General features: G+C 34.3%; 1 protein-coding gene across 1 annotated transcript in view; it reads right to left on the bottom strand.

Moving 5' to 3' along the window:
- The window catches only part of LOC106462511 (serine/threonine-protein kinase 17B-like), a 53526-nt gene extending 37187 nt beyond the window's left edge, over positions 1 to 16339 (bottom strand). Inside the window, exons 1-2 of the mRNA XM_013922444.2 lie at positions 16037 to 16339; positions 6500 to 6638 (exon numbers count right to left, since the gene is read on the bottom strand). Coding sequence (XP_013777898.2) covers positions 6500 to 6621 — 122 coding nt within the window. The 5' untranslated portion in view covers positions 6622 to 6638; positions 16037 to 16339. The remainder of the gene's footprint in view (positions 1 to 6499; positions 6639 to 16036) is intronic.
- Between the last annotated feature and the right edge of the window lie 2591 nt (positions 16340 to 18930).

Here is an 18930-nt window from a genome sequence, read left to right on the forward strand (position 1 = left end):
TTATTATCAAAATATTGGAACGAGCATTCTTTGACCCCGTCTTGAGTTGATTTAACGTTCGCGTATTTGTGCATGAATTTTGTGTTTGTGGATCTTGGTACTCTTTAAGTTGTTGTGATTACTGCATGTTGTATAGCCTGAAGTTTCTTGATGTGTAATGGTACTACATTAGTCCAGGCTCGACAAACATATTTTATTACTGGTCTTATGTATTGTTTATAAATTTTGATTATGTTTTCTGGTGTGGCTCGTGTGCTTTGACCTGTCAATCTCTTGACGTACTTTGCACGTTGCCTTTCTTTGTTCCTAATATCAGTGATATGATTTTTCCACTTTAATTTTGAATCCTATGTTATTCCGAGGAATTTTAGAAGACATTTTGGAAGAGCTCCATTCAAGTATATTTCTGGAGGATTTTTTTTTCAGCGTTTTCATCGATTTTAACAATAATATTAGATTCGTTTGGGGGATTTTTATTTTTACTCTATGTTTTTGACAGTATTCAACTATTTGATTTACAACAGGCTGTAAGTTTGTGGTTGCGATCGAAGGAGTCGTGGAGCTCTTCCATATTGCCACGTCGTCTGCAAATTGTGATTTTAGAATATAATTAGGATTATTTAATGGTCTATCGCTTACATACACGATGAAATGGATAGGGCTAACTCTCTCTCCCTGAGGAATACCCGCCTCAGGAATAAAGTATTCCGAGTAGATGCCCTCCACGTTCACTCTACATATTTTTTTCTATAAAACAACCAGCGGTAATCCTAATTGTTTCAATTTATATCTAAAACCATTAAGCTATACACTACCGAATGCTTTCTCTATATCGAAAAGAGCAAGTGATAGTGCATTAAAACTATCTATTGTGGTTTCAGTTAATCTAACTACACAATCTGTTCTTCAGATCAACTGATATGTTATGGTTAATGTAGGTCGAAATTCAGGTACTTCCCGCGTGTCACTGGAAAATACTGTTTAAAAAAATCCAACGTGATTGGCAAAATGTGATTTGAAAGACTGTTTTAAATAATAATAAGTTCAACAAAATTCGATTATAGGTTGGTCAAAAGACAATTCTATGAAAAGATGCAACCGAGACCTAGAAGAAAGTTTGATTTCATGTCGAATGTGAGCAACAAGCGTTTACAGTGACATTAAACACAACTTTGTAATGAGCTTTAAAATAAAACGCTACACGTTAGTTTTGCTTCACTAGTTTGTACCCGGTTAGTTGCGAATTTCATATGCGCAAAGACTTTCCTGATCACAGCATCACGAATTATTTATTCTCCGAAAGGAAAATACACAAGAATATCTTACCAACAACAACACAGTTCACACCTAAGAATTGTTTACTATACTCTGACACTCGAACGCTCACAACATTAACAAATAAATAGCTCAAAACAATGCAAGTTAATAAGAGAATAAAGAAAAAAATGCAAAAGATAAATTGTATGAGGTCATTTATTCTCGTCTGGAACTATTTGATGGAGACAAATAATGGTGAGATTGTTTAAACAAGACAAATAATGGTGAGAGATTGTTTAAAAACGACAAATAATGGTGAGAGATTGTTTAAATAAGACAAGTAATGTGAGATTGTTTAAACAAGACAAATAATGGTGAGAGATTGTTTAAATAAGACAAATAATGGTGAGAGATTGTTTAAATAAGACAAATAATGGTGAGAGATTGTTTAAATAAGACAAATAATGGTGAGAGATTGTTTAAATAAGACAAATAATGGTGAGAGATTGTTTAAATAAGACAAGTAATGGCGAGAGATTGTTTAAATAAGACAAGTAATGGCGAGAGATTGTTTAAATAAGACAAGTAACGATGAGAGATTGTTTAAATAAAACAAGTAACGATGAGAGATTGTTTAAATAAAACAAGTAACGATGAGAGATTGTTTAAATAAAACAAGTAACGATGAGAGATTGTTTAAATAAAACAAGTAACGATGAGAGATTGTTTAAATAAAACAAGTAACGGTGAGAGATTGTTTAAATAAAACAAATAACGGTGAGAAATTGTTTAAATAAGACAAATAATGGCGAGAGATTGTTTAAATAAGACAAATAATGGCGAGAGATTGTTTAAATAAGACAAATAACGGTGAGAGATTGTTTAAATAAGACAAATAACGGTGAGAGATTGTTTAAATAAGACAAATAATGGTGAGAGGTGTAGGATTGTTTCAAGAATTCTAAGAGATATAGGAACAGATTTTTATGGCTGCACCATGTATATGTAAGTCAGTTAAAAAGACAGTGACAACTTCATATATAAAACAAAAACTTAACAGTACTTTATAGACAGTAAATAATATGAACCTGTTAAAAACTGTTAGTATTGTTTCGTCGAAAACTGTTCTTTTGAATTTCTAAAACAAGTATTTAAAAAAGCCTCTAAAACCTAACTTGAACTTATAATGCAGAGTGCACCAAGTGCTAAACAGAAACACATTCTGATACCGTATGATGTCGCTACATGCGTGTTTGAGCGTGAGAAAGAAACAGGTGTCCCACGGGCATGCCAGTTAGTGAGTGACCTTCAGATGGGCAGGTTACGTCCTTGCCCCTGGGATTCTTGTATACAATAACAGACGCCATTGTTCTGTCTGTGTCAGATGGCCGTTTTACACACTTTTTGTATGCAAGATCTAGATGGTCAATATACGAGCAGTCAGTCTAACAAGTCACTGACATTCCACCACCACCACAACGATTAGATAACCACACGACATGGTTAATTATTATTTATAATATTGAGTGTATATACTGTTATCAAGATATCTGTTTATCTCATTGTGTATGTTTCGAAAGAGTAAAATGAAAAGCCCGGTTCGACGACCAACAGAACAGTCCTAACTTTCTCAGTGTTGATGTGAATGAACTAGTAACATTAGTTGAAGTCCCTTTAAACGTATTTACTGAATCACTTGAAAACAAAGTAACGCATTTGAAGTTGATCGACCTTCCCAGTATTTTAATATACATTTTCATGCATGATTGTTACAATAACTTAATCTCATTTCATCACCTTTTCCTCTTCTCAGCTTAACTTTTTGGGTGATATTGATGTATAAATATACTGAACGGAATTTCAAGAAACTATTCTAGTTTTCTTGTACCAAATTGTAAGTATTAAACATTATACAATTTTTTATGGGACTTGTTATGGTGTTAAATTATAAAACAGCTACGAAATTACATAACATTTGTAAACTTACTAAACTTATGCTAAGCACCACTTAAAATGTTCCCCATAGTTCTGAAACATGTTTCTAGGAGCGTAGACAACCTATATGCTGTCGATTTTCAAACATTATGAAAAAATACAGTTAAGATAAAGTGTATGGGGAAACACTTTGCGATTCTTATTTACACACGCCATAGGGTCATCGTGTACATTTTAACTAACTTCATCAAGAATGGTGCCTTTCCCTACAGCCGTTGCTACCAGGAACCGTTATTGTGGCCCATGACATTTACCACGGCGCACGTGACTAGGAGAAGCCAGACCAACTGGTATCCACCCTTTAGACCTAACACCGTAGCCTTTTATAGAGGTAGTAAAATACCCGATTTTCTTATAGTTCGGCTAATGCACTCAACTGAACTTGATCAGGCTTCAATTCCTGGCAGTGGTACACATCTCTCGATTCATGCCGCGTGGGTGAACCTGATGAGGAAATTAGGTTTACAGACCAACCTATCTGTTTCTTTTGTCAGAAACACAATCTGTTCTCTATTGTTTCGATAAAAAACAAAAATCACATTTCTATATCAAATGAAGCCTTGTGTGCGCTTACAAATCTAAATGAAAGTCATTTAACACAAATAAATTACTGTATGATGATCAATTTCTTCAAACAAGCAGAGTAATAAATATTTCTCAAAAAAACAGGCAAATTAAAGCTTAAGACTCCAAGCGTCACAGGAAAATTCGTATCTACAACATGTCAAGTCAAACTAACCTTGAGCGGGGACATGTACTGAATACATTACATGGCAAACTACGCACGAATTAATTTTATTCTGCTGACTAAAGTGTAAAATTCTATAAATCCAGTTTTGGTGTTTTGAATCAGAAGGTCCTTATACAAGGTGTGGGTTTTACAAATGTTTCGTAAGTTGGATGCAGCATTAATGATTAACGGAGCTAGACAAGCAACAAGAGTATATATATATACACACACATAATATTTACAAGCATATACATCTTACTCCCCACACATAACTCAGAAGGACGTTGTCTTTCCTCCCTTTGGTGTGATTTATCTGCCTCAACAATCTACCTTCAAAATACGTCAGGATAATTAACAACTCATTTTCGTACCTAGTCAAATAACAGTGTTTCCTCCAGAGAAGAACAACAACCAAAGAAGGCAATTGCCCTTCTAGACACGGGGGAGAGGGAGAGGCCCAAAGTTGGCGTGCTCGGTAAAAAATAAAAAAAATAGGCGAGAAGTTTCAGCCGTATGATTCCAAAGCTGATGACGTCCACAGGTTATGCAATAACAACCAACCAGTGGCTTTACATGACTTAAATAGTCACTATAGTTAGTAATTATTGCGTAATAACTTCGTGTTTATTTAAAGTTAGAAAAATCGCAAAAGGAAAATAAAATGAGTTGTTTCATTTTACGTCATTATGTTTTATGCAGATAAAATTTATCATTACTATGAAATAACGGGTGGAATTTAATTTTGAGCAACATTATAAATATATTAGACTACGCCATTTGCAAACTGTGATACTTTTGCTTAAATGATGCTAATACTACATGCTGTATGTTCTGGTAACTTCCGAAGTATTAAAACATTAACTGTGTTCAGGTAGTTTACAGAAATGTGACATACCTATTAATGAAACATTTTTAATAAACTGTAAATAGTAAATGCTGTAATTGGTATCACTGGAAAGTCTGTGTTGTATTTAACTTTATATAGCGGTAAATAACCTCATTATTAATTATTCTGAGATATTTATAATCAAAACATCATCCAACTGTTATCAGTTGACATCTAGGAATCAAATATCTTATCATATGACAATAAGTTATGCTCGTACATTTTATAAAAAAAAAAAGCAAAAAAATATTTTCTATTAGGAAAATAGTTGTGATAATCAACTTACAAAAGTTTCAAATATATAAGATAATATAAAAAAGAAAGATTTCCACGAACAAACGGCACAAAGAATCACCACGTTATTATAGTAGACGTTATTTTACTCAAACAGAATACAAAACGCTCAACTTTGAATAATACCCAATTAAGATATGATTTTGGAATTTTGCACGAAATATCATCATAAAGCTAGTTTCCGGATAGAGTAAGAATTTAATAAAGGCACGTGCTCACCATCTATAAGTCTTAAAAACATCTGTTTCGACAAACATTTATTTTTATACCAATACATTATCAAAGTATAGGGTTATCACGCATAATAAAAAAATATCGCTGCGTTAATGCGATAAACACATGTTAACAGAACTCGCTACAATTTAAAACAAACAAAACGTACGAATTCTAGGTTTCCTTTTCTAACAAAATGCTGAACATTTTAGGAGACTGTTCTCTGGCTGAAAATGTTAAACATTTTTGGGCTGCCACCAATGACGTAGTGGTAGGAAATTACCGGAGCTGTCCAAATTATCAATGATATTTTTCATAACTCATAATTTTACTTTCGAATAATTGTCTAATAGTTAAGATCTCTTATCATTTAACTTAAGTACACTATTTAATCAGTTATTTCAAAATGACTAATATAAGACCTTCATTACAACAAAATGTATTTAGTTAACAAATTTTAAGCCTTTTATTTTGCATGCTTAGGAAAGTTGAGAACGATTTTAATAGGTCGTGGGCTGTTGTTATATGTTTATGTTCATATTCTACTAGCAATGTACATGTTAAGTCTCTACCTTGACGTAATATCTATCAACCTTTCCCGGGTTTCATACCAAAGCATTGCCACTTGACGGATAAAATAGTGATAAAATTTGCGCTGAATTCCGATTCTGGTAAAACGAAATGCTTTGTACAGGAACTCAGAAAGGTGTCTCCACTGAAACACGCACTCGTGCTGTTTGAATGAAGCGTATTTTTAAATAATTGCATTTAAATTGTACAATATGTAGTTTTTAACACACGTTCTAAAGATAAAACAGTTTAAATACATATAACAATAATTCTTATTATTAGCAGCTGAGCATCAGAGCAACGAGAAACGTACTAAGCTACAGATCCGGCTCCACGAAACTATGAAAAACTCCTTCAAATATTTCACTTTAAGTTTTCATTAACAGATCTCAAAATATCGAACAATTTTGCTTAGATTTCTGAGCTAAACAGGAATGAGCTAGGGTGTGGAGTGTTTGTTATGACGGGTTTCAATTAAACAAACAGCATACCGATATCAGAAAACCAAGTTTCCGCTTTTACAGCGCAACAACTACTAGATTATACTCACTCACCTTGCAAAAGGTGTTGGATCTACTGCGTATGTATCAGTGAGAGGCTGTGTGCGGATTGGTACTGTCAAGGGGCAGTGGATTTCAGTGATAAACCCCTGTTGGCAGTTCACGCTGTCATTCATCTCGGGCTGCTGAGGATCTATAGAAGAATTCCAACGTGCCTTATTTAGAAACGTCAAACAGTAATACTTGTACACTCGTGTCGTAGGAATTCCATAACTAAATATATAATTAACAAAGAAACAGATTTTTTACCCTTAGCCAGCATCTAATACAATTTCTATATTTCTATATATTTTTATATACAATTTCTAAGAACTTATGAGTGAAAATGAAGAAGAATATGTAATAATATGTCAACAACGCTATATCTACCATCAGTTTACGTAATCAAGATATTCAACGCTATTTATTTAAGCCTTACTTTCAGGCCAAATATCATAAGTACGGTAGTAATTATAGTAAGAATGGGCCAGATGTACAATATCTGCAATACAAACTAAAATCTCAAACACAACTTTATAAGCACTTTACACACACTGTTTAGTAGTAAACAAACCAACTGCAGAGTAACAAGCTATGAAAGCACTTGAGAAAGTCTGTGAATTAAAATAAAATATTCACAAAAATCATAAATTTCTCAATCTAACTATATGACTGACAGACTAACGTTGTTGGAAAGGCATAGCTCTCTCCTGCCTTTCACCTTTTGCAAATCATCATGTTTTAATTATGACACCTTGAGTAAAAGCGTTTTTCTTAGTTTTACTTATAACATTGGTAATAACAATAACCATTTTGCAACATTACTAACGAGCTAACAATACTAGTATCCACATTCTGTGATTACAAGCACGTTCTGTGAGTTACCAAGTAACGACCCGCTCTCATATCACGTGTAAGTGCACGACTGTTTGTGCGCACATGCTATGTGATCAGCCTGTAGCTGTATCATCCAGATAAAAAAAAAGTGTACTACACAGATTCTCCAGATCTAGGTTCTAACTATGATTTAATCTTTCAACGTGAAGTTTTCAGTTCTATACCTCTGACTCGAAGGTTCTGTGTTGGACAAAGCAATTCTATCATAGCAGTTGGTGCCTAAGACGTGAGTCTCCTATGTGAGAACGAACGCTACCACTGCCAAAATCTGACACGGCTTTGTTTCAGCACTCTGGACTTAAAACAGCAACGATAAGTTGTATAATTTACCATTGCATTGTGTTCAAACTAAGTGTAATCTATTGACATCTAAGGTTGTACTTGAAACAGTGCAATTTTTAAAATATATGCCATTCAGGAAAAAAAGAGAGAAAAGAGGAAAATATTATGTTGATAACCTTGAAAAGTCTTTGTCCAAGTGAAAAGAGCATTACTGCAAGCATAGAAATAAGGTTAGAAACAGTAACGCTGAATATTCGAAACAAGCTTTAACTATTAATCCAGACAAAGAAAAGGCTGCCACCCTGGCTAGATGGAAGAATAACTATAACAAAGATATAAACTAAAGCCAGGAAATGTTGAGAGATAGCTCTAAGAAAGCTATGAAAAGGATAGGTCTAGAGTCTAGTCACTCTCGAGACTTAGTAATCGTGAAATCGCAAGCATTTGCCGTGGACAAAATTTTATAAGTGTAAAAAAAATTAGAAAGTAGAATTGTTTGTTTGTAATTAAGCACAAAGCTACACAATGGGCTATCTGTACTCTGCCCACCACTGGTATCAAAACCCGGATTCTAGCGATGTAAGTCCGCAGACATACCGCTGTGCCACTAGGGGCCAGAAAGTAGGAATGGGCGGGATAACATTACAACACTTGGTGGTTTTTGACACAGCGCAACCTCAAATTGGGTGTGGCCATTTTTCCGCCCATTTCTACTTCGTGTTTTACTTTGATTTTTGATCCAATTATAGATTTAAGTTTTATCAGTAGTTAATCCTTTCTAAATACTAAAGAAATAAAAAAAACTGATACTATTCTGTTGACCCGCCCCTTACCAGTCAGACAGTTATAATATCTCCCAAAAGCAAAGTATGACTATTGGAGCTTCCTGTCTGACTTCCGACATCAAACACCCTTCTTATGAAGTCATGCATTTCGTTAGGTTCACGTAATTTCTTTACATACATGTATCTGTACTTGGTTGCTGAAACAAAGTTTACAACAGAGAAATTTAGTTATATACATCTTTCACTTAATTTGAACAATTACCATGTTACAAAAAGCATATGAAGTAGAAATGGGCTAAACGATGGCCACACCCACTTTGAGGTTGCACCTTGTCAAAAACCACCAAGTGTTGTAGTGTTATCTAGTCCATTCCTACATTGTTCCCTTACCTTTTGGTGTTCCCATCCTAATTCCTAATTTTTTTTATTTACAAGTTTTTTTGTGTTTTTTTTTACACTTGTAAAATTTTGTCTACAACAAGTGTTTACGATTTCACGACGAAAAAGAAGAAAGATACTGCTATGATGGTATATCGAAAACTGGATAAAGAAATATGAACATTTAATAAATATGCTACCAGAGTTTCTCGTTGTCTTCCCACTCGTCTACCTATAGGAAAAGTTGAAATATATGTCGTAGGGAAGAAATGCTACGGCAAGATATAATTATACACTGAAAAACATCTGGAGTTGGGAGGGTTAATATGTTTACCTCGTATTCGGTTCATGAGGAGGTGCATGTCACAAAAAAAAAAAAACGCTGCGCAAAAAATGCTGATGGATGATTAGGTTATACATGTTAAAGTATTATGAAAGAATCTGATAACTAACACGATAGACTACACAATTCGTTTAGTGAATGAATATATTATGGAAGACAAATTCCAAGATTTAAACAGAGACGTTACAAAGGTATGTAAAAATAGAGTAATAAAGGTGAGCTTCATTTATATCGGTTATCGGCATATTAGAAAGGCTAAGGTATTTAGTTTATACAGATAACAACAATAAAACATTGCACACTCATTCGTGTACGTTAGTAAACCATTCCTCCTGTAAAGTTAGCCAACACCGCGTCGAATAAAACTTTCAGGGTTTGTAAGCCTAAATAACTGGGAATGACATTAGAAAGTAAACTTTAGCCTGATTCGTTTTATTAGGATTCACTGTTAAGAAAACAAAAAAATCGGCTGCTGTCTTTGAGGCGTGTCTTCGAAATCCCACTCTGTCATTTTACCACAATTTCTAGACACAGGTGCGTGATCAAAGAAGCGGCAAACTAACACGCATGATAAGATAAAAAACAGGGTAGCTGGTTTGGCAGACTGACATTTTTCGTAAATGTAGAGTCATAATGCTTGTGCGCTTGTTTTTTGATTATTTTACGGAATTATTCTAATAATGAGATAATAAGGTTACTTTATAGACACAATTCCTTATATTACCCAAAATCATACTCGAGTAACAGAAAAACCGCTTTGGTCGTCCTATCTAGAACAGTTTCTAGTTATGGCAAATGTAAGATACATATTAACAACATATAGTTATACATATTAATAACAGGTTTTATCAATTACTTGGTGTAAAAATGCATATCAACTAACTATTACTAACATAACATAATATAAAGATATCTGATCTTTTTGTGACAGCTATCTACAAAGAAAAACATTTCTATGAAGTCTATTCTAGAGTTAAATTTTGCTCGACTGCCGGAGCCACGTTAGTCTTAATTTGAATCATGGTCTTCGCAGTAAACCCACAGACTGTAAACGGGTGAAAACCTCTTGACGAACACCTGGCAATATTCTTACAAAGAGAAAAAAATGGCAATGATTAGGCAGTGAGTGGATAATGTTCAGTATAGTTTAAAAGTACCAGCATAGAGATTTGGCATAGAGACTATATATGGGCAGGCGACTGTTGTCCTAGTTAGGTCGACAAGCAATGATTCTCTGAAATTGCTTTGTCATTTTTACTCGTACGTTTTTTGTTGTTTTTTTAAACAATTTTTAAAACAACCATTTATATCATATATCTTATGATTAAACTCGAACAAAGTTTATCTTCTACGCAAGACAACGATTTATACATAGATTACAATTTAAACCCGACCAATGTTTATGTACCGCACAAAACAGCGATTATTTTAGGATTTTAATCAGAGCAATATTTATCTGTTGCATGAAATAAATAGTTTATTTGTTTATGCATAATGGTTATTTTGCCGGACTGTAACACCGAGGGTCATTTATTTGCATCCAATTAATGCATTAAATAAAAAATCGAGCCGTGGATGCGTTATGCGAGCGACAGTCAAACCTCACTATTCAATTAAAGTAGCCCAAAAGTTGGCGGTGGGTGGCACTGTTAACTAGCTGCCTTTTCTCTTGTGTAGAAGTTCAAAATTGTCATTGATTGATTGTTTTAAATTAAGCACAAAGCTACACAATGGCCTATCTGTGCTCTGCGCACCACGGGTATCGAAACCCTGTCTCTAGCGTTGTAAGTCCGCAGATATACCGCTGTGCCACTGGGGGGCGTTCAAAATTAAGGATGACTCAAGCAAATGGCCCTTTAGTATCTCCGTGCGAATATCCGAAACAATCGTTCGTCCACTAGTTAAAGATAATTTAAGTTTGTTTATTTCTAATTCATGATAGCGAACGTTTTATCGCTCATTACAATGTTAAACCTCTCAGATTATTCATCTACAAGCATGTTAATGTCATAGTATGAATTTTAAATCAAATGTTCATCAAGGAGAAATAGTCAAACTGCATGAATATAAGCTTGTTTAATGCTGACAAATTCTTCCAAAACCACAGTTGATTATCAGTTTGTTCAAATAATAAACATTTCAATGAAATTGTAAATATTCACGATATAAATATTTTGTTATCTTTACTAGATTTTTTTCTGTGGATGAATTTACAGTTTATTGTGTAGTATTATGTTCTCAGTGGCACATCGGTATGTCTGCGGACTTATAACGCTAGAATCCGGGTTTCGATACCCGTGGTGGGAAGAGCACAGATAGCCCATTGTGTAGCTTCCGTGCTTAATTAGAAACAAACAAACAATCTCTGGTTATATACTTGTATGTATTAGCATAAAACGCACGCCACAACTTGCGCAAGATATTTACCTAGTTATGCACATTATGTATCAGTCTACTAACGTCTAATGCGAAATTCACGGAGCTTATTCAAAATGTTTAAATTTGGCTTTCCCCACATACCATCATAAATGTTTCATTAAAACGCGTTTTTTTATTATTTTTAAACTCTGTTGTCTTAGTAAAAAAATTGTTCAGTAATGTTCTAACAATCTTCATCCACCCGAGAGAGAAATATCAGAATTCTGGCAGTTTATTTCTCCGTTTATATGTTGTCGGATCACCCTTAAAAAACAAATACCAGAAAACAAAGTTTTGCTCATCAACAAAGAGATAATGCTTTCGACAACTTTAGCTCCAACATCATTATGGTCACTTTTCAAAAAACATTAAATCTTAAAAAAAAAAAAAAACGTTTCTCCTAACTATGATAAAACCACAAGAATTTAACATTGTTTCCCTACTGACCGGCACCTCCCCCACTTATCGAAACTTTCGACTATAAATTCGCTGGTAATGATATACACTACGGATCCTTCAACACGGCCTCACAAGAAAAAACGATTTGGCTTCTTTCCATCCAGACTACCTTCACATTTGTCATGCCAGACTGACCGTAAAAGTTATTACTTTATCTGTAAGACCCACTTCTATTACTATTTAAACTGGAGTAGTGATGCTCCCCCATACTTCAAAAATAATCATACTCAATACAATGTATGTGCATGGCATACACTAAATAAAGTCAAACTTAAGAAAAATATCCTTTGCATTCAAGAGTTTCAAATGTGTATGTATTTAATGTACCTCTCTTTTTTTACACAAGAACTAAACAACAACGCTAAGCTACTATGAGTGCTGGAATAGCCACAAACCCAGATAGTAATGAGGCCATTTCCACTGAATTTGGTCATGGTGTCCTAATTCATAAAGTTTTATGAAATTCGGCAGTTGCCAGGATACTGCGTTGAAGTAAAGATGCCACATGAAAATAATAACGTGGATTTTCAAGAAAGGATCCATAACTGGACGTATCATTTTTGGAATGATTGTCTGGAACATTGCAGCCTACCTATTCATAACTAAATCGACTATACTAACGTGTTGAAGAACTGAAAGACTTCTACATATGGTAATGTTGAGTATTGACTTGGGCACCCATATTTTATTACTACTAAGTGTATGCAAACTTTGAAATGTATTGTGAAAAGAAACTTTCTACATTTCAAGAACAGGCTGCAGCCAGGCCTGGCATGCCCAGGTGGTTAGAATACTCGACACACAATCTACGGGTCGCGGGTTCAAATATCCGTCCCATCAAACATACCACCCTTTCAGCCGTGTGGAAGTTATAATGTAACGGTCAATCTCATTATTCGTTTTTAAAAGAGTAGCCAAAGAGTTGGCGGTGGGTGGTGATGACTAACTTCCTTCTAGTCTTTCACTGCTAAATTACAAATGGCTAGCGCAAATCGCCCTCGTGTACCTTTGCGCGAAATTTAAAACAAACTAAACCAGGCTGCAGATCATAGTCATGATTGCAAAGCATTGGCTCATGTAGTGCCTTAAGCACTAAGAAACAATAAGAAAAAACATTATGAGGAATAACAAATCCTCCTACTCATTGTTTACTCCAGACAGGTGGTTTTGAGTTTGACTGTGTCATTCTAACTTACTTTAACTGGTTGGACTTGGTTCTTTATTAACAATTAAGTAGCCTTAAATGCTTTGTTTAATTTGACCTTTTTTACAATGATGTACCAACACAAGTGAGGATTATATTGGAAAAGATCTATCAATTAATGTTGCATACGAAATTTAATCGCGTCCAACAATACCTTCAGACAAATTATGTTCAAAATCTGTCTTGTACAGCACTGAAATTCTAGTTACGTCCAATAGATTTGATATGCGATGCTTTGCAGCGACCTACAAGACGGAAAAAAAATCGACCCCAAAAACCTAACTGCATTTGATGCTTCTCTGCAAAAGTAGTGTAATCTATTACACAAGATGTATAGCAACCGTCAGTAGTAAGTGTTTATAATACTGTGATTAGCGTGAAAGTAAAGCCCCCCATCTCTTAATGTTTTTATTTGTTTACGCATTTTAACAGATATTAATGAAGAAAAGTTATTGCAATAAATATATATATATATATATGACCAGTTAATCCCCTATAAAAAAGCGTTCTTACTCATTATGACAACAACTAATTAATTAACACTCAGCATATTCACATTTTGGACTTGATTAATTTTGTTATCTACAGCTCGGTTTCACTAAGCATGCTACATAAGTAAAGAAACCACAGCTCAGTTTCACTAATCATGCTACATAAGTAAAGAAACCACAGCTCAGTTTCACTAAGCATGCTACATAAGTAAAGAAACCACAGCTCAGTTTCACTAATCATGCTACATAAGTAAAGAAACCACAGCTCAGTTTCACTAATCATGCTACATAAGTAAAGAAACCACAGCTCAGTTTCACTAATCATGCTACAATACTACAGGAACCACAGCTCAGTTTCACTAACCATGCTACAATAGTAAAGGATCCACAGCTCAGTTTCACTAACCATGCTTCAATACTACAGGAACCACAGTTCAGTTTCACTAATCATGCTACAATACTACAGGAACTACAGCTCAGTTTCACTAACCATGCTACAATAGCAAAGGAACCACAGCTCAGTTTCACTAATCATGCTACACTACTACAGAAAACACAGCTCAGTTTCACTAACCATGCTATAATACTACAGGAACTACAGCTTAGTTTCACTAACGATGCTACAATAGAAACTACAGCTCAATTTCACTAACCATGCTACAATAGGAACCACAGCTCAGTTTCACTGACCATGCTACAATAGGAACCACAGCTCAGTTTCACTGACCATGCGACAATATTAATTTGTAATTTGTTACAAATTATTTCCAACAACACACTTCAAGTTTTCCCTCCGAAATTTTATGTTTGTAGTTTGGAAACAATACAATGATGAGAACATATTAATAATTTACTGTATTTCCGAACAAGAGTTAGAACTAATTAAAAAAAACACCATATAAAAAAAATTACATTTTACGTAAAGTATTATAATGTTAAGAAGAAAAAAAAACTGAATTTTGTCAGTTATATTTATAGTAGTTAAAAGGAATTCCGGTTTGCTCACTATACCTCAAAATGATGCAAGGCTATCTTACTCTTATGATCGGTTCATTTAAAATTGTCCACGTAAGAGTTCCAAATCATTTACAAATTGGCAATATAAGTGCCGCGCTAATTACGTCAGTATGTGATACTACCATAAACGTGAGTTTTTAATTATTCACGTGACCCACCTTCTTGTCACGTCAACATTTCTGTAGGCGGCACCTTACGCGACAAAATTCAAACTTAGTAAAAACTAAGACTAAGAGTTTAAATTTCGTAGTACAATAATCGAATACAAAAACTCATGTTGTAGGTCTGTTGAATCCAAATTTAATGAATAAAAACAATAAATTTGATTGATACATTCTCGCTTTTGAACTTCTTTAGTGCCCTATAAAGTTGCCTACGAATTTTCGGTTACAGCAACGCCAGTTCAATAGTTTAAAAGAATACTATAACAAATGGAAAATATTAATATGATGACATGATAAAGAAAAAATTCACAACTGCATTTAAACTACCTAGCATAGATTTAATAATTCAAGTATTTTTAGAATTAAATTTTCTTTATTTACTGGGTAACTAATAATAATATTAATACTAGTTACTGAAAACATATAAACCAGCATTTCAAAATGCCTTTAAGGCCGATTGCGTTATTTCACACACATAATCACAAAAATGATATAATAGAGCATTAAAGTATTGTTTATAGGTATTAATCCCACTGATTATCAAAGTATTGTTTATAGGTATTAATCCCACTGATTATCAAAGTATTGTTTATAGGTATGAATCCCACTGATTATCAAAGTATTGTTTATAGGTATGAATCCCACTGATTATCAAAGTATTGTTTATAGGTATGAATCCCACTGATTATCAAACTATTGTTTATAGGTAAGAATCCCACTGATTATCAAACTATTGTTTATAGGTATGAATCCCACTGATTATCAAACTATTGTTTATAGGTAAGAATCCCACTGATTATCAAACTATTGTTTATAGGTATGAATCCCACTGATTATCAAACTATTGTTTATAGGTATGAATCCCACTGATTATCAAAGTATTGTTTACAAATGCCTTCCCTTCATGTTAGCAACAGTTTCTAATCGTGACTTGAATAATATTCTTGATAATTATTTCTTTGATATTAATTATGTTTATACGTTTTCCATTTACAAACTTCAAAGCATGTTAAAAGCAAACCACATATGAAAATATACAGGATCTTATTGGCTTCTTTCTTGATTATAAAATAAAAAACAAAAATACAACGAATCATTTCTATAAATTACTTACATTTAGTTACAATTCACTCTTTGTTTCCAGGTCGAAAAATCTACTAATATCTTGGTCAGAGTTGTTGTCTTCCTTCTTAGCTACGTCCAACTATAATTTACACAATTGGTGACAGTACTATAGAGCTTTAACTACCGACAAAATCCTTCTTTTGCAACACAATTTCTATCGGTTCAAATCTAGTATCATGCATGACATCATATTAGTCAATTTTGGTTACGATAAAAACAGCTGAGTCTCGTTTCTTGCGGTTTCACTGTTGCTATTACACTTCCAACCATCAACCAACCAGTCGACTACTCACTAACCTGCAACTCATTGCTGCTCAAAGTCTTAAGTAACGAACATTTACTCCCATTGGTGGATTGTTTACGCGTTGTTCTTTAGCATGGGTTTTAGAAACATGTCTTACACTGACATCTAGCGGTTGTTATGTAAGTTATTTACCATGAGAGAGAAGCAGAACTTTAGATATACTAACTCAAAAATTAAATAATTGACATGTAAAATATAAATAATAAATCAAATACAGCATTGAAGTTAATAAAGGTAGATAGTTGTGCTAGTACTGAATTTTATAGACAGCACTTATATGTTTGGTTTCTTGCTGTTAAACATAAATCCACACAACGATCTAGCATTATAAGCCCTTAGATTTCGTGCTGAGCCACAGTGGGGGTTGGTTTTTCAAATTGATAAATTTTAAAACAAAACACGAACGTAAGTGCACAAAGCATGTTTATTAAACGTTTCGGAAAAATGTTCATAATCAGCAATCTACAGAAATAAGAACAGATACAATGACGATAACAGATATACAGAGCCAACTAAAAATATATAAAAACAAAATTTAAATTAGGACAATTATATGTCACATGAATATTTTATGTTGATGATAGGGAAGCAGTTTGTGTTTGTCAACTGTACTTGTTTTTTAGCACAAAGTTACACAATGGGCTATCGGCACTCTGTCCACTGCGGGGAACCGAACTCTGGGTTTTAGAGTTCTAAGTTCAGCTTGAGACTTTCGGTAAAACGAATTTTAAAGTATGATATATTGATCGAATGTCCTGTACTGTTATTATGTTGACGTATTACATAGTGAGAATGACCTATAATCCCGTAAGTTCATGGGCGTTTATTTTCTCTAATATAGGAGGCCTTACAGTCTCCGCACATGTATAAGTAAACGAGCCATGAACAATGGGTAATTGGCAGGCTTTCTTTATTGCGGAAAACATGACTTTAGTCTAAATATAAGTTTGCAGATAACCTTCAGGTCGACTTTAGGATACTTTTCGTTAAATATTCTTTGAAGATGTTTCTTAATGATAACGTTTTGTTTTCCGGTATTTGGTAAACAAGTGTAAATAGAGCGTTTAGATACAGTGAAGGTTTTAAGTGGGTTCAAAATCTTAGATGAAAATGAGTGATTCATTTATTTCGAGTGCATGTTTTGTTTAGGCATTCTGATTTAGTAGGTTTTATAGGAAGGAAATATCTGTGAAAGGTCAGGTAAGTAGGGCGAAGGTTATAGAGTCTCTTAAGTAAGCAGAATATAAAGATAGTGTTTGAAACTAAACTATATGAAACTGTCGAACATAATTAAAAGTAGATATCCTGTTGGAGCCATGAAAGAAAATTAGAATGTTGAATTTTATGGAAAGTTTGTTTGTTTGTTTTTAATTATGCACAAAGCCACACAAAGGCAATCTTAGCTCTGCCCACCACGGGCATCGAAACCCGGTTTCTAACGGTGTAAGTCCGCAGACATACCGCTGTGCCACTGGGGGGCATTTATGGAACGATCATAAAAAAAAAACCGATCAATCATCGGGATTTAGGTCTTTTGACGACCTGGGAGGGTCAGGTTCTTAATAGACCTCTTCCTCCCTCCTGTATTATTGTTATTTATTCTATGTTTTTGGTGTTTTTTTGAGTAAGTTGGTTTGGTTGTTTATCTGTTTCTATTTACAACTTTCCTTTTCTGGACTATGTTCATATTATGTTATCTGGTTATGTGTGATTTTGGACTTATGTTTTCTGTGTATTTGTGTCCTGTATTGTTTGTGGTAATACGAATAGTTGTATAATTTGTGGTAATATTGATGTGTAATACTGTTATCTTTGGTTTGGGGGTCTTCTGTATTGTGCTCGAAACTCGCAGAATATGTTTTTGGTTGCTTCTGTTACTTTGTTTATGGCTTCTTTTTGTTGTGTTTGGGTGTTCATTGGTTGTGTGTTTTTCGTTTGTTTTTGGTGTGTTATCAGTTTGGGTTTCTTTGGTGTTACTAGAATAAAGTCGTCTTCATTGCTTGGTTCGTTTGCTTCTTTGTGTTTAGGTGTAGTTTCGTTGGTTACTTTGTGTTCGTGTATAGTTTCGTTTGCTTCTTGGGAGTTTTACTTGGTTGTTGTTCTTGTGTGTTCTATTGTGCTTCTTTATGTTATGGAAAGATGTCATGTTTGTTTGTTTGTTTGGAATTTCGCGCAAAGCTACACCAGGGGTATCTGCGCTAGCCGTCCCAGACTAGAAGGAAAGTAGCTAGTCATCACCACCCACCGCCAACTCTTGGGCTACTCTTTTACCAACGAATAGTAGGATTAATCGTCAGATTATAACGCCTCCACTGCTGAAAGGGTGAGAATGTTTGGTGGGAAGGGGATTCGAACCCGCGACTCGTAGATTGCGAGTCGAGCGCCCTAACCACCTGGCTATGTTAGGCAAGACGTTGTGGATTAAGATAGTCAAGAAAAGTTACTTCTGATTTGATAACGGATTTTTGTAAATTGTTGGGAACTTTTTTTTTTCAGTAAGATTGTTTGTTTGTTTTAAATTTCGCGCAAAGCTACATGAGGGCTATCTGCGCTAGCCGTCCCTAATTTAGCAGTGTAAG

This window comes from Limulus polyphemus, unplaced genomic scaffold (assembly GCF_000517525.1).
Source record: "Limulus polyphemus unplaced genomic scaffold, Limulus_polyphemus-2.1.2 Scaffold1188, whole genome shotgun sequence".
Classification (NCBI taxonomy): domain Eukaryota; kingdom Metazoa; phylum Arthropoda; class Merostomata; order Xiphosura; family Limulidae; genus Limulus; species Limulus polyphemus.